General features: G+C 44.7%; 2 protein-coding genes across 6 annotated transcripts in view; one reads left to right on the forward strand and one right to left on the reverse strand.

Moving 5' to 3' along the window:
• The first annotated feature begins 1,966 nt into the window (after nucleotides 1-1,966).
• Nucleotides 1,967-20,270, forward strand: tmem254 (transmembrane protein 254). Of its 2 annotated transcripts, none has more exons than XM_080215660.1 (4): nucleotides 1,967-2,120; nucleotides 5,111-5,214; nucleotides 6,642-6,701; nucleotides 13,097-20,270. In XM_080215660.1, exons 1-4 carry the CDS (start codon nucleotides 2,034-2,036, stop codon nucleotides 13,212-13,214), a joined length of 369 nt encoding a protein of 122 aa, XP_080071786.1. In that variant the 5' UTR covers nucleotides 1,967-2,033; the 3' UTR covers nucleotides 13,215-20,270. The 2 variants fall into 2 exon arrangements, with proteins under 2 accessions (XP_080071786.1, XP_080071787.1); XM_080215661.1 differs by lacking the exon at nucleotides 13,097-20,270 and adding an exon at nucleotides 10,896-12,254.
• LOC145360443 (L-threonine ammonia-lyase) overlaps nucleotides 18,153-25,698 on the reverse strand; it is a 61,351-nt gene continuing 53,805 nt past the window's right edge. For 3 of the 4 annotated variants that reach the window (XM_080215656.1, XM_080215658.1, XM_080215655.1), the window contains one exon: nucleotides 20,750-24,077. In XM_080215656.1, the coding sequence (XP_080071782.1) occupies nucleotides 23,979-24,077 (99 nt within the window). In that variant the 3' untranslated portion in view covers nucleotides 20,750-23,978. Of the gene's footprint in view, nucleotides 24,078-25,698 lie in introns of all 4 variants that reach the window. The other variant, XM_080215657.1, reaches the window with a different exon arrangement.

Consider the following 25,698-nt stretch of genomic DNA (forward strand, 5'->3'; position numbering starts at 1 on the left):
TCTTTCAGAAGGTGGGAAGAAACCAGAGCACCTGGAGGAAACCCAGGCAGACATGGGGCAAACGTACAAACTCCACACAGACCAATGCTGGGAATCAAACCCAAGTCCCTGGCATTGTGGGGCAGTAGTGCTAACCACTGTGCTATCGTGCTGCCCGTTCCACACAAAGGGCAGGAGCCATCTGAAATTCTCTCACAAGATAGCTCTGGGGGACAATTGGAGTTTTCAGGACCTGTGCATTGATTTGTGTGTCAGTGTATATGGAACAAATGTGACAAAATGGAGTCAAGTTGTAAACCAGCCATGCTCTTAATGAAGGGCATAAGGGCCTAATTCAGGATCTTATGATTTATTTCAAATTTGTCCATATTGCCTCAGTGAACACGTTATTGCAAAACTGATGTGAAATAAGTTACACACACATTGAAAGTACACTTAAAGGTACCAAGGGCTCCACCAGCCCCATTACTGTAAAGCACAAGTGGCAGTTGCATACAGCGTAAAGTTAGGAAAATAGCACTCATTAATCATTTTTGGGAAATGATGGATTGACCGGGGGATGTAGGAGAGCCTTCATGTGGCTTGCCCACTCTTTAACTTCACAAAGCTCTTAAGTGGCCAACTGATGGCCCCTGGCTGTGATCTCTGACCCTGCACTTACCTGCGGTCAGCCTGCCTCTAGGGCAGCATGGTGGCACAAGGGCAGCATGATAGCACAGTGGTTAGCACTGCTGCCTCACAGTACCAGGGACCCGAGTTCGATTCCCAACTTGGATCACTGTCTGTGTGGAGTTTACACGTTCTCCTTGTGTCTGCATGGGTTTCCTCTTGGTGCTCCAGATTGCTCCTACAGTCTGAAAGACGTGCTGGCTAGGTGCATCGGCCATGCTAAATTCTCCCTCAGTGTACCCGAGCAGGCGCCGGAGCGTGGTGACTAGAGGATTTTCACAGTAACTTCATTGTAGTGTTAATGTAAACCTATTTCTGACACTAATAAATAAACTTTAAACTGTAATTCCAGGAATGACCACCACTCCCAGTGGCACCATTGAGCTGCCGACCAATCTGAATGGTCAGTAGTTCTCTAAGGCAGAATCCCATCCTGAGAAATTGTGGGCAATGCCACAGTCAGTTTAAAAGTCTATAAAGACGGTAAGAATTGTAAAACTTGGTACAAAAATGGTGGTCAATGCTATTCATCTTGTGGTGAATTTCTACCCTATTGTATTTATTTATTCATTCGTGTAGGACATGGGTGTCACTGGCTGGCTAGCATTTATTGCCCACCTCTAGTTGCCCTTGGAGGGCAGTTGAGAGTCAACCACATTGCTGTGGCTCTGGAGGCCATCCCAGGTAAGGGCGGTAGATTTCCTTCCCTAAAGGATATTAGTGAACCAGATGGGTTTTTCCAACAATCAACAATGGTTTCATGGTCATCAGTAGATTCTTAATTCCAGATACTTTTTATTGATTTCAAATTCCACCATCTGCCATGGCAGGATTTGAACCCAGGTCCCTAGAACATGAGCTGAGTTTCTGGATTAATAGTCTAGTGATAATACCACTAGGCCATCACCTCCCCTGCATTGCAGCAAGGAAATGAGAGAATTCAACAAAATAATTGCACTCCTTGCACCAGTTGATGCCACACAACTTGATAATAATTTGTGCCCACTAAGCCTTCCCTTGATTTGCCCTCACCCTGCCACACCCCACCTCTGTACTACCCCCTCCCCTGTGCTCCAATGTCTTCTCTATCTGGATCAGTGACGTGGGGAGAGTTGGTCACTCTAGCCTTCAAAATGAGGCCGAATTGAAAACTGTATTGAAAGATTTTGCCATGACATGGGGGCTGACATCCCCTTGCACCAGTGTCATTTTAGTCTGTAGATCTTAAATGGAACAGTTTGCCTTTAAGAAGCTCTCCAGTCAAACCGGAAGTGAAATTGAATAAATGACCCTTGACTCTTCAGATAATATTACATTCAGGAGCTGTTTGGAAGAGGGTCTGTTGGTGAGGGTTCTGTGGAAAAATGACAAATACGGTCACCAGTAGTTACTTCAGGAAGCCCAGCCTCTTCTGGGTCACTGTCATCATTGGATCCTTTGGGTATTACACTGTACGTTTGTTTGTAAATGCATCAGCCTGGCTGATGCCCTGCTTCGTAGCATCACTCGCTTTGAATGAGGAAGCCCGCTTGGTCCTGGTGTTAGTTGGAGGTGGGGCAGAGGGGGGCCTTTGCAAACATAGACCCTCTTCCCAGCCCCAAATTAAAACAGCCTTGGGGGCTGCAGGAAGTAAAACAATTTGAAATAATCTTTTCCTCTGTTCAAACCAGTGCCTGGCCATACTGGCAACATTCCCCAAATTGGGAGGGTCTCTGATGGCTAGGACAGGCAGGGTTAGGTAACACAAATGTAACTGGGATTGGCGGTGAATGTAAGGGGAGTTGGGGAAGGGGAAGGGGAAGGGGGTGGGGGGGTGGCAGTGCCAACCCTAGTGGGCATTCCCTGAACTCCTTGCCAATTAACATGAGGGGGGAGGGCAGGGGGGCAGAGCTGAGAACATAACATAAGAAATAGGAGCAGGAGTAGGCCATCTAGCCCTTCGAGCCTGCCCCGCCATTCAATAAGATCATGGCTGATCTGTTGTGGCTCAGTTCCACATTCCCGCCCTCTCCCCATAACCCTTAATCCCCTCTCTTATCAAAAACCCATCAACCCGCATCTTAAAAATATTTAGCGAGGTAGCCTCCACCACTTCAACGGGCAGAGAATTCCAGAGATTCACCACCCTTTGAGTGAAGAAGTTCCTCCTCAAATCCGTTCTAAACCGCCCCCCCCTTTATCTTGAGGCTGTGCCCCCTAGTCCTACTATCCTTTCTGAGCGGGAAGAGCCTCTCCACCTCTATCCTATTCCCAGCAGCTACCTGTACCTCTAACCCCCAGACCCATATTCTACAGACAGTGCCTGTTACTGGATTTAGCTCCAGGCTGATTCCTGGGATGGAGGGTCTGTCTGTCAGGAGAGACTAAGACGGTTAGGATTATATTCACTGGCGTTTAGAAGAGTGAGAGGGGAATCTCATAGAACTTTATAAAATTCTAATAGAGTTAGACAAGGTGGATTCAGAAAGAATGTTCCCAATGGTGGGGGAGTCCAGAACTAGGGGTCGTAGTTTGAGGATAAGGGGTAAATTTTTTTAGAACTAAGGTGAGGAGAAATTTCTTCACCCAGATTGCGGTGAATGTATGGAATTCAATCCCACCGAATATAGTTGAAATGTGTGATTTCAAGAAGCTCTTGGGGTTAAAGGGATCAAGGGATATGGGAGGAAGGGGGATCAGGATACTGAATTTGATGATGAGCCATGATCAAAATGAATGATGGAGTAGCTCGAAGGGCCGAATGGCCTCCTCCTGCTTCTAGTTTGTAGGTTTCTGTGCTGATTTCCCACATTCTGCCTCCTCACGCAAATGGTGATTCAGCAATCAACAAGTGATATTTATGAAGACCCTTTAATCTTTTATTAGTGTCACAAATAGGCTTACATTAACACTGTGATGACGTTACTGTGAAAATCCCCAAGTTGCCACATTCGGCACCTGTTCACTTACATTGAGGAAGAATTTAGTATGGCCAATGCACCTAACCAGCATGTCTTTCAGACTGGGGGAGGAAACCAGAGCACCTGGAGGAAACCCACACAGACATGGGGAGAACATGCACACTCTGCACAGACAGTGACTAAGCCAGTAATCAAACCCAGATCCCTGGAGCTATGAGACAGCAGTGTCACCATGCCACCCATAAGCTGAAGCGATAATGAAGTTGGGCAGTGGAGATGGAAAAAGGAGAGGGATGGAGTCGGTTGCTAGGAAATGAAGTTTGGGGTGATGGCGGAAGACAGTCTTGCCAACGATTGGGGGAAATTTCTGCGCATCCAGTGACATGAGCTAAGGATGTGAGAGAGAGGGGTTTAGCAAGATACGTTGCATCTAAATGATGGTTAGTTACTAAAAGAACTCAAGGCCTGTGTTTGAAGTGTAGGCTGACCCTAGAATGTGAACAGTTGTAGCAGACAGAAGGACCTGATGCTGTTTAATGTGTTCCAGTCAGATCTGGTGTTGAATGGTTAACCAGTTGTCTGCCATTCCCTTTCAAGCCCAGGAATTCGAAACCAAGTTTCTGAGAAGGTCTAGATCTAAGTTTTGCCCAGGTATTTTCACAGCTGACAGTAAGGAAACAACAGAAGCTCAGTCTATGGTGTATTCCAGACCAGCACAGAATAGTGATCTTGATGCACAGAGAAGCCCAAAAATGTGAAGCTGGATTTGAGAGAAAATCTACTCCCAGATCTTTCCCAGAGCTCACAAGGTAAGATCAGGATCTGGGGTTTACTCTAATGGATAGACGACTAATTGTTAACTTTAAGCTTGACCTAAAATGAATCAACTGTTGGAACACAAAGGAATTAGAGAGAGGACAGCAAGGCCATGGAGAAACGCACACAGTGAGGTGTTCCCTAGGAAACTGACTGCCCAGGTGCCATCTTGGATCCAGCAGGGTAACAGCAGTTCTTCTAAGGTCTTGCATCATGGCCAAGTTGTATTCTGCCTTCAATCTGCTGTTCATGGCATTTTCCACAGTGAGGATCTGTTAGATAGGGATTAGAAACCGAGATTCTGCCTGCTTTCCTTCCACCCCATCCTCTCCCTTCACCCAAAAAGTGACTGAGTTGCGTGGTGTAGCTGTGACAGTGGGAAGTGCCCCCACAATTGCAGGTCGTATTTCTGAAACACAGGGATTGGTCTTGTGCAGAATTTGCATTGCAGTAGCTGACCAATCCGCCTCACTGTACTGTGCATGTGTTTATGCTACACTTCAGCATCCTCCCACACATCCTTCCATCAGCTGAAGCCTCTTTTTCCATTTTCCTCAACTATTTATCTAGTTCCACCTTAACTGCATCTATGCTTGGCCTCAACTCTTCCTTGTGGTAACAAGTTCCATATTCTCAGCACTACCTGGATAAAGACGTTTTTTCTGGAATTTCTCGTTGAATTTGGTTTATTCCTCTGCAAACCGTGTGCCATTCTTCTTTTCCAGTTGCTGATGTTCTGGCCGCAAAGTGTACCATACAAGAGTCTGGGAGCCTGGGGCAGCTTCTCCAAGTACTTGGTGGACCATTATCACCGCCACTTGTACATCGGGTAGGTCCTGGGTGTGTGCTGTGCCCTCTGCCTTCCCACTACCCCACCCCCCCCTCTCCCTCCCTCCCTCCCTGAGCAACCCAGAACCCCTGGCAGTCTGGTCCTTGAAGCCTGGATGCCTCTCAATTCCTTTTATGTTCATGTTTGGTACTCACTCTCTGCCCTAAGTGAATCTAGTGGAACTATGGGTTTGGAAAGGCATCATGAATGGCAGAGGAAGCTCGAAAGGCTGAATGCCTCTCTCCCCCTCCCTCTTTCAGCTCCTATTTTCTACGTTTCTACGAGTAACAGCATTGCCTAGAAATATATGAATTCCCTGACCCCCTGAGGGGGCTCTCCTGACCCTTAAGACATTTCTGTTAGAGTGGGATTGTGCTGTTGCTAGCTGGCTGTCATTTTTTATAAGCATCATTTCCACAATGTGCACAAGCTGCCAACATCAGTTGCCTATTTCTAGTTGTCCCTGAGAAGGTAGTGGTGAGTAATCTGTCTGGTGAAGGTACACCCACAGTGAGCATTGTTAGGTGGTGCCATTCCCTTGCACCTGCTACCTTGGAGTCATGGAGATTGGGAGTTGCTGTTGAAAAAGCTTTGGTGAGTTCATAGAATGCCTACAGTGCAGGAGACCATTTGGCCCATTGAATCTGCACCAGCTGTCCGACAGAGCATCTTACCAATGCTCTATTCCCATCTTCTATCTAAGTAACTCTACATATTTACCTCTCCAATCCCCCAACCCAGACAGCTTTGGACACTAAGGAGCAACTTTGCATGGCCAATCCACCTAACCTGCACATCTTTGGACACTAAGGGGACAATTTAGCATAGCCAATTCACCTAACATGCATACTTTGGACACTAAGGGGCAATTTAGCATGGACAATCCATCTAACCTGCATATCTTTGGACACAAAGGGTAATTTAGCATGGCCAAACCACCTAATATGTACGTAGTTGGACTGTGGGAGGAAACCGGAGCACCCAGAGGAAACCCATGCAGCCATGGGGAGAACTGGCAAACTCCACACAGACACCCAAGCCGGGAATCGAACCCGGGTCCCTGGCGCTGTGAGGCACAGTGGTTAGCAGTGCTGACCACTGTGCCACCATGCTGCCGTTGGTGCAATGTGCCCTGTAGGTTAGTACACTGCTGTCTTGGTGCATCAGGTGATGAAGTGAGTGTGTGTTGAGTCAGATCAACACTTTCCTCTTTAACTGAGCCAGAAACTGAAATAGTGAAGAGAGTTGCACAGGTCCTCACTGCCAGAGGTGGGTCTGAGGTTCAGCCACACGAGTGTGCTAACCTGTGCCATTGGCCTGCCTCCTGTAGGAGGTAGACAGTGTGAATGGAATACTGGTCTAATCTCATTGTGTTTTCAGATAACATTAGTGTGTCTGTGCATGTGCTTATTTCCAATGTTTTACAGATACTGGTTGGCATGGGCTCTTCACCTTGCTGAGGCACTGTACAGCGTCAAACTCTGCAGGTGAGGCTGCTTTCTAATATTCTATTCCAGAGAGTGGAGGAAGAACCAGAGGCAATCTTTGCACACACTTTTATTGACAGAGTTACACATTACAGGCATGAATCTCCAAACCCAACTATCACAATTTTAGCCTGCATCTATTTATAGGGGCTCATGTGAATCCTTACCACCTGCTCACAGTTTGGGGCAACACAGTGGCACAGTGGTTAGCACTGTTACCTCACAGCTCCAGGGACCAGGGTTTGATTCCAGCTTTGGATCACTGTCTGTGTGGATTTTGCACGTTCTCCCCATATCTGCGTGAGTTTCCCCCACGTGCTCCAGTTTCCTCCCACAGTCCAAAGATGTGTAGGTTAGGTGGAGTGTCCAGGCTAAATTGCCCCTTAGTGTTAAAGATTTATAGGTTGGGGGGGGGTACCGGGGTAAATGCGTGGGGTTACGGGGATAGGGGGATGGACCTGGGTACGATGCTCTGGCAGAAAGTCAGTGCAGACTTGGTAGGTCGAATGGCCCCCTTCTGCTCTATAGGGATTTTATGGTATGTTGATAACACAATTAATTATATCTTCTGATTAACTCCTGTACATGTCCAGGGATGTATAGGTTAGGTGGATTATCCATGGTAAAGGTTATGGGGTTAGGAGGTGGGGTGTGGACCTGGGTAAGGTGCTCTTTTGGAGAATTGGTACAGACTCAAAGGGCAGAATGGCCACCTCCTACACTGTCGGAATTCTACCATTTGAAGCGGATTTCTTCTGGGAGCCCTGCATGAATAACATCCAGCAGTGCGTCAGACAAAAACAACAATGAGTAGAATTTCCGGAACCTTCCCTTTGCTATTATTGAGAGTGTGGGACTTCTACCTGCGCTCCTCTTGATGATTTAGTTTAAAGTTTATTTATTAATGTCACAACTAGGCTTACAGTAACACTGCAATGAAGTTACGGTGAAAATCCCCTAATCGCCACACTCCGGCGCCTGGTCAGGTACACTGAAGGAGAATTTAGCATGGATAATGCACCTAGCCAGGATGACTTTTGGACTGTGGGAGGAAACTGGAGCACCCAAAAGAAACTCAGACAGACACAGGGAGAATGTGCAGACTCCACACAGACATTCCAAGCTGGGAATTGAACCTGGATTCCTGGAGCTGCGAGGCAGCAGTGTCAATCACTGTGTCACTGTGCCAGCCCGTCAGTTTGCTATAGTGATTTTAAAAATTTAATCTTACCCTGTGGCAATTCACCAATGAGCTTTCCTGATCTGGTATTGTTACATGCCCTAATCCATGGTGTTGGATCTGATGATAGTAGTGCAGGAGCAACTTGGAGGTTAGCAGTTCAAATCCTACCATTGGCTGATTGCCTCAGTTAAATTTAATAGATTTGGTATTTAATGGTGTCAAAAAGCTGATTGTGTAAAGTTGCCTGGTCATCTTATAAAGATTCTGCTGCAGTGTAATCTGCCTCATGGGATGAATATAATGCATGGCTGAACTGCCAGCCAGAAATGGTTCCAAGAAAGCTCTGTGTTGAACATCATGGTTGAATTACTTTCCCAAACGGTCCTGTGCCAGTAATTATCCCAGGGGCAGCAGTAGTTGTGCTTCAGTAAACCTGGCCATCCATCAATTAACAAGGGAAATCAGTCTGGGTTCCTGCTCCTGTTTGTTGTCCACGGACAGCAACTGGAAGTGACTAACTCTGGATATTGCATAAGGCTTGTTTGGTGACTCCTTTCAGGGTCGTACAGCGCCCTGCCACTTAACTTCACATATGGAGAATGTTATTTCACCTGAGCTCCTGGGCAATAGGGCACTCCTGGAATTATATCACATAAAAAAAAGCAACACGGGCAGAATAAGGCTCAAGTTGTCATAGAATCATAGAACCCGACAGTGCAGAAAGAGGCCCTTCGGCCCATCGAGCCTGCACCGAACACAATCCCACCCAGGCCCCAACCCCATGTCCCTGCATATTATACCCACCAATCCCTCTAACCTCCACTACCCTGGACACTAAGGGGCAATTTCTTAGCATGGCCAATCAACCTAACCCGCACATCTTTGGACTGGGGATGAGTGTGACCCATAGGTTTTAAATAATCCCTCTGCTCGCTAACTTGCATTGGCTCCCAGTCAGGTATCGTCTCAATTTTAAAACTTTCACACTTGTTTGCAAGAGGGTCCTGAGATTGGTTGCAGAGTTGGGCTAGAAGTCTCATAACATCAGGTTAAAATCCAACAAGTCTATTTGGAATCACGAGCTTTCAGAGCACTGCTCCTTCATCAGCGAGTGGAGAGGTGGTTTCACAAACATGGCGTATATAGACAAAGACACAATTGCAAGATAATGGTTGGAATGTGAGTCTTTACAGGTAATCAAATCTTTGTGCAGACAGTGCGAGTGGAGACGGGGATAATCACAGGTTAAAGAGGTGTGCATTATCTCAAGCCAGGAAAGTTAGTAGGATTTTGCAAGCTCAGGCCAAATGGTGGGGGTTACACCTGGTGTGACATGAACCTAAGATTCTGGTTGAGGCCGTCCTCATTCGTGTGGAACTTGGCTGTCAAGCCACTTGGAAACCTCTTCCCACCCCCCTCTCTTCCTCCAGCCTCACTACCCTTTGAGAAATCTGCAGTCATCAAATCCTCACCTCTTGTGCAACCCCAGTTTTAATCACTCCCACCATTGGCAACTGTGTCTTCAGCTGTCTAGGTCCTGAATTCTGGAATGTCTGCCAAACACCTTATTGCCTCTCTTTTCCCTCCTTTTGAAACTGACTTCTTTAACCAAGCCTTAATATCTCCATATATGGCTGGGTGTCAAATTTTGTTAGTGCTTTTCATGAAGCACTTTGGGATGTTTCAATACGCTAAAGTTGCAAGTAGTTATAACTACAATCCTGATTAATCACTTTGGACACACAGTTTATGTCTATAATATACAGAGATATCCTTGTTCTCTCTTTCTTTGATTTGATTTATTATTGTCACATGTAAAAAGTATTATTCTTTGCACACTATACAGACAAAGCATACCCTTCATAGAAAAGGAAAGGAGGGAATGCAGAATGTAGTGTTACAGTCACAGCGAGGGTGTAGAGAACAACTTAATGCAAGGTAGGTCCATTCAAAAGTCTGATGGCAGCAGGGAAGAAGCTGTTCTTGAGTCAGTTTGTACATGACCTCAGACTTTTACATCTTTTTCCCGATGGAAGAAGGTGGAAGAGAGAATGTCCGGAGCGCACAGGCTCCTTAATTATGCTGGCTTCTTTGCTGAGGCAGCAGGAAGTGTAGACAGTCAATGGATGGGAGGCTGGTTTGCGTGATGTTCTGGGCTTCGTTCACCACCCTTTGTAGTTGTTTGCAGTCTTGGGCAGAGCAGGAGCCATACCAAGCTGTCTTACAACCAGAAAGAATGCTTTCTACAGTGCATCTGTAAAAGTTGGTGAGAGTTTTACCGGACATGCCGGACATTTCATGTGAAGAATTTCAAACGAGGAAAATATTCCATTTGCTCCTCGATTCATTCAGGGGGATTTGTAGCTTTGCCCCCTGGAGGAAGGAGTGAGCATGTTCCTGGTTGGCCCAATCTGGACTGGATCTAACTCCAAGGTGGAGAGCGCAATGTATGTAGAAGCATAACAGAGTGGAACAGGAAGTCGGTGTAAAGTTTTCCAATGAAGGGGGCTCACATGAGCTAAGGCCAGTGCTACGATAGCAATTCCTCCAAGAATAACAGCTAGCCTGGAGGCAAGTACAGGCTGTGACCTAATCTCTCCTCTTGGGATGAATATCATGCATAGACACGTTGCCAGCCGTTTCCAAGCAAACTCTAAAATGTTATTCTCCCAAACAGCCGTAATTCTGAAGCACAGACTGTGGAAAGAGAAATTAATCCTTGCTGGATTGTATTTCAGTGGCCGCGTTCCCAGTGTAAATTGTGTTAAAGTAAACATTTGAAGGCATTATGATCTTTACAGAGATCTCTGCTCTGTCTGTTTGCAATATCCTTCTATGCTAACAGCTTGATAAATTCAAAACATCATTGGCATAACCTAACTCCTGATAATGGGCCCACACTGGAGATTGGCACAGTGTAGTCAGTCGTATTTCAGCAGTAGTAATGGGCAGTGTTATACTGTGAGTTTCTGCTAGCTCTCTCTCTCTCTCTCTCTCTCTCATTCATGTAGCACTTTTCGCATCCGTGTGAGATCCTCTTCACACAGCCACCAGAAGTACTGGGAAGTGCAGCCACTGATGTGTGGGAAACGCAGCAGTTAATTTGTGCATAGCAAGGTACCACAAACAGCAAAGTGATCATTGAGCACTTGATCTATTTTAGTGGGACTGCCTGAGGGACAAATGTTGGCCAAATCATGGGAGCGGGATGGGGAGTTCCCCCTCTCTTCAAAATAGTGCCGCTGGAGCTTTTGTATCCACCTGAAAGAGTCCTCGTTCAACATCTCACCCAGAATACAGCACCTTTGTGCAGCAGTCCCTCGGTGCCAGCCCAGATTCTGTGCTCCAGTCTCTGAAGTGGGGTAAAGAACAAAGAACAGCACAACACAGGAAATAGGCCCTTCGGCTCTACAAGCCCGCGCCGCCCATTTTAACACTCAGAGTGCCTTATTCAAGTCCTTCTTCTATCTACAATTCCACAAGAAAGGGGTGCAAATTTAGGGAATTATATGTGCGCCAGATCAAGGGAGATCCAATTAAGGGACAATTTATTGACACCAATCAGCCTAAAAGCACGTTTTTGGGGCGTGGGAGGAAACCAGAGCACCCGGAGAATACCCACACAAGCACGGGGAGAATGTGCAAACTCCCACAGACACCGACCCAAGCCGGAGATCCGACCCGGGTCCTTGTAACTGCACAGCAAACAGTGATAGTCACTGAGCTGTCGTGTTGCCCGTCAATTGGTCCAGTTTAAGTGTACACTAACGGACATGAAGCACTAGGCAACTCTCAAAGCAACATCCAAGAGCAGCCCTCGCAGGACCCACCGTGTGTATGCCTCTTGTTGGCCAACAAGGCAAACCGAATCGCCTGTGGATGTAAGAAGGAGAAATCAATAAACATACAACATACTATACAAACATTAATGGAAGATCCCCAATAGCTCCAACGTAAGAGACAGGTGAGCCTTAAAATTTGTTGGACGGCTGATAGGTATCCATTAATTCCCAGGAACGTCCTGAGGCTTTTGATCTTCAACTAGAACATTCTTTTGTATCCCTCCATCTCCAGTCTGCTCGTGTGCCTATCTTAAACAACCCTAGCGTGTCTGCCTCCACCACCCTACTTGGCAGTGCATTCCGGGCCCCCACAACCCTGTGTGTGAAAAACATCCCTCTAACATCTGAGTTATACATCGCCTTGAGCCTGTGATCCCTCATGATTTTCTCATCCAACCTGGGAAAAAGCTTCCCACTGTTCACTCTATCTATATAAGAATTCCTACATGCAGAAGAGGCCATTCAGTCCATCGAGTTTGCACCGACTCTCTGATAGAGCATTTTACCCAGGCCCTCTCCCCTGCCCCACCCCCACCCCCATATTCCCACACATTTACCATGGCTAATCCTATACATGTTTAGAGATTATAGGGTACTTTAACATGGCAGATTCACCTAACCTGAACTTCTTTGGTCTTATCAAAGAACTTTACAGAATTGTGATCACTGTTGTGATCTGGCAACCAATTTGCACATAGCAGGCCCTCACAAACAACAATGATTGAGGAATAACTGTGAGCCAGGTCCACTGGAAAGCCAAGTGATCTTTTACATCTACCTGACACATTAGGTGAAAAGTGACATCTGTAACAATGCAGCACTCCCTGACTGGAGTGTCAGTCTTGATTTTCATATTGAAGTTCTAGAATGGGCAGAGCCAGAAGCTTATAACTCAGGCGAGGGTGCTGCCAACTGAGCCAGGGCTGATGCTGCAATGGAAGAAAAAAATACAAATTATATTTCTGCTTTTAATTTCTTGACCTTCACTACTCCAAAACAAAGTGCCCCTGACCCTGGTGGGAGATTGAGCCCATGCAAGATTGCAAGTTTATTTATTTAACTCGAGTACGTGGGCTGATCAGATTTGTCTACATACAATGGATAAGGAAAATACTTCTATATATATATATACATATATTTATGTATAGTTTATTGTCTCCATCCCAGGATATCTGTGACAAATCTCTTTCGAATCCCCTTTGAGTCAAGATAGCTCAGCAACCCCATTATAACCATCTAACCAGGAACTAGCTGAGAGCCATTTCAGCAGAGATCTTCTAGAATGTCAGAAGTAGTAACACTGAGACTTTATTGAGGATACAGTCCTCTGATCTGCCCTAACTTTGCATTTTTTCTCTCAACCCACACAGTGACAAAGGGATCACAAACGTAAGTGTCCAACTCAAGTGGGCGTTTCAGACACTTTTGTTTGGTTTCGCCTCTCTCTGGCACCTGTTGTCCTACAAACCAGGGCAGAAGAAAGAGTGAAGAGACAACAACTAGAGGCGCCTTCCTTATCTTAAAATAATGGCACCATTTAAGGGACTAAAGAATTGTTTGTGACATCATGAAAATGTGGTTTTCAGACAGTGATTTCTGAGACTATCATGTCAATAGTAAGATTATGAGCACAAACAGTTATTCACTGTTTAACCTTTTTCCCACAGTACATGATTGGCAGTCTAGTCGATCTTTTAAAAAGAAATGATGCAAAGGTATTTATTTCCTTTAACCTGGTCAATGCACTCAATAACATAAATTATTGTACTGTTTCTGATATGTATGTTTGAGTAACTTGGCAGACAGATTAATGCTGTGGGGGAGTTCCATATGCCAGCTATTCTCTCACATCACTTCATTGCTTATATCAGCCTAAGTTTAAAAGTGGTTCAGGCTGACAGCCGCCCATTTAAAGTGAATAGTGTAACATAAGTTTAAAGTTTATTTATTAGTAACATAAGTTTAAAGTTTATTTATTAGTGTCACAAGTAGACTTACATTAACACTGCAATGGAGTTACTGTGAAAATCCTCTAGTCACCAACTCTGGTGCCTGTTCGGGTACACTGAAGGAGACTATAGCATGGCTAATGCACCTAATCAGCATGTCTTTCGGGAGGAAACAGGAGGACCCGGAGGAAACCCATGCAGACACAGGGAGAATGTGCAAACTCCACACAGAGAGTGACCCAAGCTGGGAATCAAACCTGCGTCCCTAGCATTGTGAGGCAGCAGTGCTAACCACTGTGCCACAGGAGGCCGTAAACAACAGGAGGTCATTCAGACAATTCAGTTACACCATGATAGATGTATAGCTCAATTCTATTTGCCCACCCTTGCTGTTTATCCTTTGACAACCTTTCGGAGAAGTCCAAATTTCCTCTACCTTGTGTGAAAAAAATATTTTCTGATTTAACACCTCATTTTAAACTCTGCCTCCCGGATTCAGATTCAAGAAGTAATTTATTTCTCTCTTTCAACCTTTCTAAACTTGAGGGAATGCAAACTAAGTTTCTGACCAATGGGAAAATGGAAACTCCTGTTATCGGGCCTGTATATGAGAGCTGAAATGTTTGCATTTGACTATGCTTGAACCGTCTTCGATGAGAGGAATCAATTCTGTTCCACCTGTCTCTGATGGTCTGGCAGACGTTTGGAGTTGCTTGCTAGGTCATTTCAGAGGGCAGTTAAAAGTCAACCACATTGCTGTGGCTCAAGTCACATGTAGGTCAGACCTGGTAAGGACGGCTGATTTCTCTAAAAGGATATTCGTGAGCCAGATGGATTTACACAACATCAACAGCGGTCATCATTAGGCTTTTTAATTCCAGACTTTCACCACTTGGTGTGGTGGGTTTCAAATCCCAACACTGGGTCTCTGGATTACTAGTCCAATGACAATACCATCACCACTACTTCCTCTTGAGGAACTGAACTGGGGCTGCTTAAACAAATTTCACAACCAGCTGGCAGGGAGAGGATATGTCAACAAACACTTGCATTTACGTGGCACCTTTAACGCAAAATAAGGTGATCTAAGAGAGGCATCCGGGGAACAAATGGATGATGAGCTGAACAGGAGAGGCGACAAAAAGCTTTTGAAGTTTCTAACAATTTCTCAGTCCTTTCTCCCAACTGATCAGAATGGTTCATATGAATAACCAATCCTAATGGGGGAGAAAGCTGAACTTCTGAAATACTGGTCCATTTAAAATGCCAATGATTGCAACAAGACTGGTAACCAATTGGCAGATAGGGTTGGAGGGCAGCCTCTATGCAACTGTCACAGAAACTGGAAACTGGGTATTTGACTGCATTGATGCTTCCAGGCTCTTTTTGGCCCAGTGTCTCTACAAAAATCCTGTTTACTTCTTCCTGTAAGTCCAGTATTAATCATCTCATGGGACAAAGTGAATCTTGGCTTAAAAATTCTCTCTATTTCACACAAACAGTCCAAATGTTAACTGACAGTAAAATGAAAGGAATTGTTATTTCTATAGTGCCTTTTATGATGTCCCAAAATGTTTTACAACTAATAATGTACTTTTGAAGTGTGGTTTCAGATGTAATGTAGGAAAAAACAGCAGCCAATTTAAGCAGAGCAAGCTTCCACAAACAGCAATGTGGTAACAACCAGATTAGTGATGTTGGCTGGGGAATAAATATTGAGAATTTCCCTGCTGTACTTTGAAGAGCACCAGGATTTTTGTTACGTCCACCTAGAGGTAAGGGCTTTGCTTTAACATTTTCCATCTGAAGAAACAGCTCTACTGAATGTGCAGCTCTCCCTCAGGTCACTGTGTGGAGTTTGCATGTTCTCCCTGTATCTGCATGGGTTTCCTCCAGGTGCCCTGGTTTCCTCCCACGCTGCAAAGATGTACAGATTAGGTTGAATGCTAAATTGCTTCCTTAGTATCAGGGGGACCAGCAGAATAAATATGCAGAGTTAAGGAGATAGGGCCTCAGTGGAATTATTAAAGGTGCAGGCTCGATGGGCTGAATGCCCTACTTCTGCACTGTATGGATTTTATGATTAGTGCCAGATGGGTTCTTACAACAATGACATCATCTGCCATGGGATTCAAACTCGGATCCCCAGAGCTTTGTCTTGAGTCTCAGTATTACTAGTCCAGTGACATTATCACTCTGTCACCACCTATCTTGAAGTGACAGGTTAGCCAGACTTTGGGATGACCTCCAAAAAGACACTGAGGGACAATACATGAATATAAACTATTCAACTCAATGGAGAATCCCATTCAAATCCAATCCAATTCTCATTCGAGGTCCAAAGCCAAGTGCTCAGCCAAGGCATTGCTGGAGGCAGCCCCAATTCATAGAACAGATAATATGGGTCAGACCAGTTAATATTCTGTTTAATTGCATTTTTATATACAAATGAATGAATCTTCATCAATGGGCCTTTTGGGGACTGGGGGGGAGGAATAGGTGGTCAAGTGTTAGTGCAGCAGATACGGTGTGCAAAGACTTGACGCTGGTTTTCCGCAGAGATGCGGGAATCTGAGGTCACCTTGCACCAGGAACTGTGTTGGCAAGCAGAAGAGACGTCTGCTTAAAGGACTTGTTCTTTCACTGTATGTTGCAGCCATGATCTTAAAGCGGAATCACAATCTCACCTGAAATGGGGAGGGTTGACTCTGGTTGGATCAGCCGTATTCTCAACCTGTAAAATAGTTTCAGACTGTACAAAGTCTGGGTATTTATCTTTCTTCAGACCGCCAACTGGCTGAAAACTTTAAGGACTGAATTTTTTAAACCATATGTTTACAAAAGAGGAGGCTAGGTAAGAGAAATGTTATAAGTCTGAGACAAGTTAGATTTAAGGATGGCAAAGTAACAAGACATAATGGAAAAACTGACAAGGCTTTTAAGAGTGCAGTGGATGTGGTGTACTTTCAGGAAGCTTTTGACAAGATCCCATTCAGAACACTATTGCAATTTTTAGGGTGGATCTCTGAAGTGATTAGAGGTGGGTGCCATGTCTCAGTGGGCACTGTTATGGAACTACTTTTTTTTGCTGTGTGTCTCAATGATAGGGATTGTGGGCTAGAGGGAGTGGTACTAAAGTTAATACTAAAATATGATACCTAGTAATTAATTCTGAGAACCAAAGGAAATTGGAAAGGGAAATTAATAAGATAATGAAATGGGCAAAAAAAAACAGACAGGTGGAACTGAATGTCAGTGAAATGTCAGTTGTTCATTCAAAGGCATTAACAATGGCCATTCATACACTATGGGCTAAAGTCTACGAGGAACCATATTGACACTGTTAAAAACCATCACCACAGAATCTCCACTGCCCGTTGATGAGACACCCAGTCCGTTAGCCTAGTCTACACATGAATCTAATGACCCCAAGGTTCAAAAGGACACCACTGACATGCATTCAGTTTGAACATTTATTATCTAATACAATATCAAAGCTAATAGACTTGCTGCCTTTACATAAGGAAAGATAATGCTTTAGAATAAAAACCTTCTTGGATGCAATAACGAAGTTCTAATAAACACTACTTTAGAACAGAGCTGTTAGACCTATGGACCACTCCTGAACCTGATCAAACCTTCGCAGCGCTGGCAACTCACTCCTTGTGTGTATTTATAGAGGGTTTTTAATTCCCCATTTTGTGCGTTTGTAGATTTGGAATGGCTGTTGCTGTAGCCTCATCAGTAGATAACCCTAAATCAGGAACACCAAGCTTTGTTGGGATCAGGAGCTTGTGCTGTTTATACAGATGGGTACATAGATTGAAACTTTATACTGGCCCACAGAGACACTTTGTCAATATCATTAATAACTTTTTGCCTCACTCCTGGTGCTGTGTTTAAGATAATTAATCACCTCTCACCTGAAAGGAAAGGGTCTTGCTTCTACTCAACGATCATTGTGGCCCCCACCCAGTGCCCATATGTCAAAGTACCTGGGTTGTTAACATAGAACATAGAACATTACAGCGCAGAACAGGCCCTTCGGCCCACGATGTTGCGCCGACCACTTAAAAACAATGACCCTCTAACCTAAACCAATCCCTTTTCATCCATAAACCTATCCACGGATCTCTTAAACGCCCCCAAACTAGGCGCATTTACAACTGCAGCAGGCAGGGCATTCCAATCCCTCACCACCCTCTGGGTAAAGAACCTACCCCTGACATCCGTCCTATAACTACCCCCCCTTAATTTAAAGCCATGCCCCCTCATGCTAGCTTTCTCCATCCGAGGAAAAAGGCTATCACTATCCACCCTATCTAAACCTCTAATCATCTTATATGTTTCAATAAGATCCCCTCTTAGCCGCCTTCTTTCTAGCGAAAACAACCCCAAATCCCTCAGTCTCTCCTCATAGGACCTCCCCTCCATACCAGGCAACATCCTGGTAAACCTCCTCTGCACCCTCTCCAAAGCCTCCACATCCTTCCTATAATGTGGGGACCAGAACTGCACACAATACTCCAAGTGCGGCCGCACCAGAGTTGTGTACAGTTGCAACATGACGCTGCGACTCCTAAATTCAATCCCCCTACCAATAAATGCCAAGACACCGTATGCCTTCTTAACAACCTTATCTACTTGTTGGATAGCAATCATGAATAAGAGTCTTTGCTGTGTTTCCACTCTCTGCTCTGGGACCATTGAGGGAAATTACACTTCCTCCTGTTGAACAATCACCCAACAGATCCAGATTGAAGCCTTTCAGTTCTGTACAAATCCCTGCAGTGACAGGCTATACATTGAGACACCCAGGGGCCTAATTTATTAAGGATCTACAGTAAGGCCTGTTCAACAGATATGGTGTCATTGGTGGGATTACTATTGGAGTTGTGAAAATAAACTTGAACTAAAACATGGAAGAGTCATCAATGTCTTTAAATTGGGCAGCACGGTGGCACAGTGATTAGCACTGCTGCCTCACAGTGCCAGGGACCCGGGTTCAATTCCCGGCTCGGGGCACTGTCTATGTGGAGTCTGCACATTCTCTTCATGTCTGTATGGGTTTCCTCCGGGCACTCCGATTTCCTCACACAGTCTGAAAGACGTGCTGGTTAGGTGTATTGACCATGCTAAATTCTCCCTCAGTGCACCTGAACAAATGTGGCAACTTTCACAGTAACTTCACTGCAGTGTTAATGTAAGCCTACTTGTGACTTTGATGAATAAACCTTAAACAACATGAGGGGTTTTTGACCTAGAATGTTCTATATGACAATTCATTCAAAAATCATTGAGTTGGAGAAATAGCTTTGTATTTTATCAATGTAGAAATTGATGATAACCATAAGCTATTTACCTCACAATTTGAGTTTAGATGATATTCTAGAGGTATAATTAAAAATTGATTCTCTGTTGGTTCCAATTATAAAGTTAGAATGATGGCTCCTTCGTTGCAATTTAACCTTTGTCCATTACTGGAATACCAGTGGGTGCTAGGATTACTGACCCTTCAGGATTGATCTGGAATTGAAGATTAACCTTGAATACTAAACAAAACGTGCGTTTTTTAAAAATTTGCTTTGAATATTTGTGCTCATTCTTGTAGGTGGGAGGGAGCGAAAGGCTGTTTGACTTCAGTCAGAAATCATTCAATTGGAAGAGTCTGTCTTGGTATCCAGTCGGTACGGGAACAGCAGTGCACTGCAACAAATCATGTGACCAGTAGCAGGTGTGTGGAGGTGGGAGGTCCCAACATGAAACCTCCAAGGGTAATATGATGGCACCGTGGTTAGCACTGCTGCCTAACAGTTCCAGGAACCTGGGTTCAATTCCAGCCTTGGGTGACTGTGTGAAGCTTGTACATTATCCTTTTGTCTGCATGGGTTTCCTCCCAAAGATGTGTAGATTAGGTGGATTGGCCGTGCCAAATTACTCCTTAGTGTCCCAATATGTGTAGGTTAGAGGATTAGTGGGGGTAAATGTATGGGATTATGGAGATAGTGCAAGGGGTTGGGCCTGGGTAAGATGTTCTGTTGGAGAGTCGGTGCAGATTTGATGGTGTCCTTCTGTACGATAGGGATTCTCTGATTCTATCCTGACTGGTGCCCATGCTTGTTTTCAACATAAGGTTGACAGTAACCCTTTACAGTGAGACATAAGCCATGTTATTGCTCAGTTATCTCGCTGCTTTTAAAAGCTTGAAGAGAGAGGGTCATCAATGAGTAACCCTTCAGTTAATGAAGGAGCTCACTTTCATTTCTAAACAACTACTCTTGTCTTTCAAAATACACAAACTTTTTTTATTTTTCATCTTATTCTATGCACAGCCGAACAAAAGAAGGATTTGTGAGAACGCAAAACTTCTGGAGGCTGAAGACAGCTGCTGAATCCTAAGCCAATTTGGCTTCACATACCACTCTTGGCAAACAGTTCTCATGGATTTCCTCAGTTTGGAAAGTCTGTTTTTAGTTTTATTTTTCCATGAGTCTGTTCGATTTTTCTTTAAACAGGAAATACTAGTGACATCATCAGCAATGCTAGTTCTTATTAGGATTGGATTAAGGGGCAGCCATCCTGTAGGACACCTGGGCTTGAGACATAACGTAAGTAACCTGAGAATCTACCTGGCTGGAGTCTTACAGTGACAGACTGCAGAGGAGAAACAGAAACAGGAAATAATCAGCACACCTGACAGCCACTGTGGAGACAGGGAAAATATTAACGTTTCAGGAATAATCTTTCATCAGAACTTCTGAGTGAGGTGCAAGCCTTGGATCATTGGAATCATGTAAGCTTCTTGAGTCAGAATGTTGTAAGTTCATGTCCCACTCCTATTACTCCAAGCTGATACTTCAGGATAGAATTGAGGGAGTGCTGCCTTGTTGCTGTCTTTCAGAATGGGATGCCTAACTGCCCTTTCAGGTGGAGGATGAAAGTTGCTACTATTTAAAGAAGAGCTGGGAAAATTCTACACAATGTCCCTTGCCCAGCTTCAAGTCAGTTATTGTCTCATTGCTATTTGTGGTTCCCTGGCTCCTGTTTCTACATTATGGAAGTGACTACACTTCCAAAGAATCCCTGGCCCTTGGACCTCCCAAGGTTGTGAAACTCAGCATACAAATGGAAGTTTGTTCTTTCTTGAAAACAATGATGCCAGAATCATTCATGGATTCTTTTTATTTGCAGAAGCTACTGCATCTTTTCAGAACTTCCAGCATTTTCCATTTTGGATTCAATTTCCAGTCTTTCTAACATTTCGGGGTATTTTTGTATAGAGATCCTTTTTTAATATTAAAATCCTACCACAAGTGGGAGACAGTGACTTTGATGTGAAGTAGCTGCATGTCAGATTTTCCTTTGTGTGCAAGAATATCATAAACCCAGAGTGGGATTTTCTAAGTATCGAATTCTCGTAAAAACTGGAGTAAATCCCGCTGATTTTTTAGTGGGATTTTCAAAATGAATCTCCTACACTCTGTGCACTGCAGAGTGCCCTAGTGTGAATCTCATTACGCATCAGGGGTAGGGCCTATTCCCACTGGAGAGGCTGGCAGCATATTGCTCTGTGGGCCATTGCACATGTGCCAATCTGTCAGCACCAAAATTCACCTATGTGCAGTTACCCTGCACTGCTGGCCTCTCGATCACTGGCCAGCCCGACCCTCCCATCCCCCTCTATGACCAATCCTAGGCAGATTGACAGCAGGACCCCTCCGCCCCAATCAATCACTACTCAGAGGCCCCCATTAGGCCTCACCCCCTTGGCACTGCTTGATGCCCATTGGGCAATGCCAAGGTGCCTCCGAGCATTGACACTTTGCCCCTTGAGCAATGCCAGGGGGCCAGGCTGGCACTGTCAAGTTGGCAATGACCAGTGGGCACACCCTTCCTTACCCCCAACACTCTGGGGGGGGGGCCTCGATGGCCTCCCTTTACTCCAGCAGGGTTGGATCACCAGCTTAGTGGGAGTAAACCATGCTGGAGTGAAACACCCCTGGCAGAGAGTGGGGGGAAGGGAGGGGACACACTAACGGGTCTGGAAACGTCAGTCCTGAGCCCACTAATGGGATGGAAATTGTATTTACGTGATTTATACAGTTCTACACCCATTTCTGGCAAAAGCAGTGCGGTAGGCTGGGAGAATCCCCCCCTAGTGTTTAGATACTTGCTAATTCTGTAATGGGTTATTGTGCTGTAGCATTCCCTCTCATTGCCCTTCCTTCGTGTGGAAATGATCTCAGGAAAGCTAGTGGAGTTAATTGTAACTTTGGCCAGTCGTGTGACACAGATGAAATAATCACACATTATACATCCATTATCTCACTGGAAAAGAAATTCAGGTGTGATGTATATCAGGCTGCTAATTCATATCTCTTACACCACTGACCCTGCCAAATCTGTCTTGTGAGATGATGGTTTGCACAATGGTGGTCAACTCTGTGTCAGACATGGTCTATTGTAGCTCAGGAGAGCCAATCTGATATGGCTAATCTTTGACACAGTGGCTGTACAGTGGGCTGAGAAGGTGCAGGATTCTGTGGCCTCTGTTTTCTCTGGGCTCTCCACAGTTGGCTGAGCTTTTTGTTTCTCCTCTTCCAATGTTGTCCCAGTCAGTCTCCGGAGTTCATGGCCATTGGCTTCCTGGTTGTCAGTTTCAATGTCCATCATCTTCAGATCTCACTAGTAGGTCGTATCTGAGGTGTGGGCATCCAGCAGGTCATAAGCCATGGCCAGTTTACCCTACAGAAGTTCTTCAGTTACTCAACCGTCAGCCATCCAACGAATGTGCCAAGCCAGTGCAGATGTTGTTGGCAAGCTCCAGGGACTCGGGGTTGGTGACCTTGTGCTGCCAGGAGATGCCAATTATACGTCTGAGATGGTGAAGATCAAACTGTTGGGCCTTTTTTTCTGCCAAGGATATGTTGTCCAGGTCTCAGCACTTAGGAGGAGTGCACTGAGGACACAGCTTGATATCCTCCACAGTTCCATGTTCTCAGTCAGGTTGCTGTTGTCCCATATTCTCTTACTCAGCTTGCACTTAACAGCCAACCATTTGCAATGCTCATGTTGATTTCACCATTAAATGATAGATTGCTGGTAATTGTAGAGTCTAGAAATGTGAAGTTATGTACAACCTCCTGTGTCACATTGTCAATGCTGATTGATGACATCTGTCTTCCTGACGCTGAACTCTTTACTTGTGTGAGAATCTATCTGAAGAGGGAGAAGGTGCCACAAGAAGGTTGAGGCAGCATCCAAACACTAATGGGCCAGGATACTGTCAGGTGGATCTGTCTGCAGGAGAAATGCTTCCAATTAAAAGCATTTGTTTGTGAATTTGCTGAATGAAAGATTTTGCTCTTCCCAAGGTAGCTCTATAGGATCTCCTCACAGCGTTCTGACCTCCTGCTGTGCTCTTGAGTTGCAGCCACTGCAAAGATCCATTGTGTCTCCAGCAAAAATGCCACCGTACCTAAAAATAGCTGATTAATTGCAACTTTCGTGGCCGTAATTGGTTTCTGGCTGCTTTTGGGTGGGTTGCTGTGTGGGCAAGTGGTCCATGCCTAGGAAAAGCAGATAGGGAAGTTGGAAATCAGGCAGCTGCCCAGATACACTTAAAAATCCTCCATTTCTCTGCCTCAAAAGGGCGGGAAAAATTCTGGTCCCCCAAAAGATATAATTTTGGTAAATTTAGCTACACTCTCCAAGATATCAATATCATTGCTAAACTGTGACATCCAAAACTAGTTCTTATGCCCGGTATCGTGCTATGTATGCACGGTGAGTGATTCTTGTACCCAATATTTTGGTATGTGCTCTAGCTTAAAGTCCCAGGAACAGAAATGTGATAATGGAACAAAATTAGCCAGGCCACAGGGCAGAACTTGCCATCTCTTCCCCAAAATTGTGATGTTCTATTTTTTTCTAATATATCCAAATGAGAGGGTAGACAAAGCGTAGAATAATGCCTCAAAATAAAAGAAGTAGCATGTCTAACTGTGCGGCACTCCCTCAGTAGTGTGCTGGAGCATCAGCCTGAATTGTAGGGCTGAGTAGCAAGATGTTCGCTCGGTAAGATGGTGTTCATTGACACTGACAACTGGGAAGCCTGTCACCAATGGCCTCTGAAGACTGCCTTGATGGCCCCACCTTGAACAACTCACCACAGGTGATGGACTGTGTTAGCACCATATACCCACTGCCTAAACTACTTTAAAATATAACGTGCACTTCAGATTGTCCTTTCCCTGCAGATTCTTCCAGTGAAACCCGTTTTCCTCTAAGTGCTCCAGTCTTCTTATTGTTCCAGCCAGGTGAATGTAGCATAACGCTCGCTCAGCATCTTATGCAACTGTAGAGATTGCATCCTATCTCGGAGCTCGATCACACAGGTAACCTGAAAAATCAATCCACATGGGCCAGGATATCATTTTGCTCAATAGTTTGCATCAACATTGCAAAAAACACACTTTTGTTAAACTTAATTGGATTTAAAATTTAACACTGTACCACTTTTTTTTCATTCATTCTTTATGGGATCGGGGTGGCACAGTGGTTAGCCTCACAGCGCCAAGGACCCGGGTTCAATTCCAGCCTTGGGTGACTGTGGAGTTTGCACGTTTTCCCTGTGTCTGTGTGGGTTTCCTCGGATGCTCCAATTTCTTCCCATAATCCAAAAATGTGCAGGTCAGGATCAGCCATACTAAATTGTGTCGCAAGATGTGTAGGTTAGGGGGATTAGTGTGGTAAATATGTGGAGTTACAGGGATAGGGAGGGTAGGCGGTGGGCCTGTAAGATTGGTGCAGCGTTGATTGACCGAATGGCATCTTCTGCACTGTGGAGATTTTATGATTCCATGTGGGTGTCACTGGCTGGGGTAGCATTTGATTTGATTTGATTTATTATTGTCACGTGTTAGTTTACGTGAAAAGTATTGTTTCTTGCGTGTTATACAGACAAAGCATACCATTCACAGAAAAGGAGAATGCATTCGTTACCCATCCCTAATTGTCCTTGAACTGAGTGGTTTGCCAGGCCATTTCAGAGGGCAGTTAAGAGTCAACCACATTACTGTGTGTCTGAAGTCATAGGTAGGTTAGACCAGGTAAGGACAGCAGATTCCATTCCCTAAAGGACATTAATGAACCAGATGGATTTTTACAACAATCAACAATTTGTTTCATTGTCATTAGACTTTCAATTCCAGCTTTATACTGGATTCAAATTCAGCATCTGTCATGGTGGGATTCTAACCTGAGTGTCCACAGTATTACACTGGGTCTCTGGATTATAAACCCAGAGACAATATCACAGCCTCTCCATGTAGAAATAAAAGCTGAAAATGTTGGAGAAACACAACAAGTTATGCATCGTCTGTGAAGAGAGAAACAGCTCAGGTCAACTGCCTTTCATCAAAAGTGGCAAATCTAACAGGCATGATGTGGAGATGCCAGCGTTGGACTTGGGTAAACACAGTAAGAAGTCTGACAACACCAGGTTTAAGTCCAACCGATTTATTTGATAGTAAACTCATAAGCTTTCGAGGATCCCCTCTTCGTCAGGTGAATGAAGAGTTCTGGCCTCAGACAGAGCATATAAAGCACAGACAGTTTACAGATTACTGATTAGAATGCGAATCTTTACACCTAACCTGCTATTCAAGTCTTAAAGTGGCCGACAATGTGAGTGGAAGGAGCATTAAGCCCAGGTTAAAGAGATGTGTATTGTCTCCAGACTGTACAGTGTGAGGTTTTGCAAACCCAGGCAAGTCATGGGGGTTACAGATAGTGCGACATGAACCCAAGATGCTGTTCCCCAAGCTTACATTCACATTGCAGACCGAGGCCAAAGAGGTCAGAGTGTATGGGGCTGGGGGATAGGATTGCAATGACCAGAATCTCATAGGACACATTTGCAGATTGAAGGAGATATTCTACAAATTGCTCATCCAACCTGTGCTGGTGATGCTCTATCAACAATACAAACATATGAACAAATAACAGGAGTAGGCCATTCA

The sequence above is a fragment of the Carcharhinus amblyrhynchos genome, chromosome 31 (genome assembly GCF_965287045.1).
Source record: "Carcharhinus amblyrhynchos chromosome 31, sCarAmb.v2.hapA, whole genome shotgun sequence".
Taxonomy (NCBI): Eukaryota; Metazoa; Chordata; class Chondrichthyes; order Carcharhiniformes; family Carcharhinidae; genus Carcharhinus; species Carcharhinus amblyrhynchos.

Bases quoted from the DNA above. Each gene is read 5' to 3' on its own strand.
- tmem254 (XM_080215660.1), top strand. From the start codon at position 2,034: ATGACAAATACGGTCACCAGTAGTTACTTCAGGAAGCCCAGCCTCTTC. The intron at 5,215-6,641 runs GTAGGTCCTGGG...AATGTTTTACAG, and splicing joins CACCGCCACTTGTACATCGG to ATACTGGTTGGCATGGGCTC. The intron at 6,702-13,096 runs GTGAGGCTGCTT...CAACCCACACAG, and splicing joins TACAGCGTCAAACTCTGCAG to TGACAAAGGGATCACAAACG.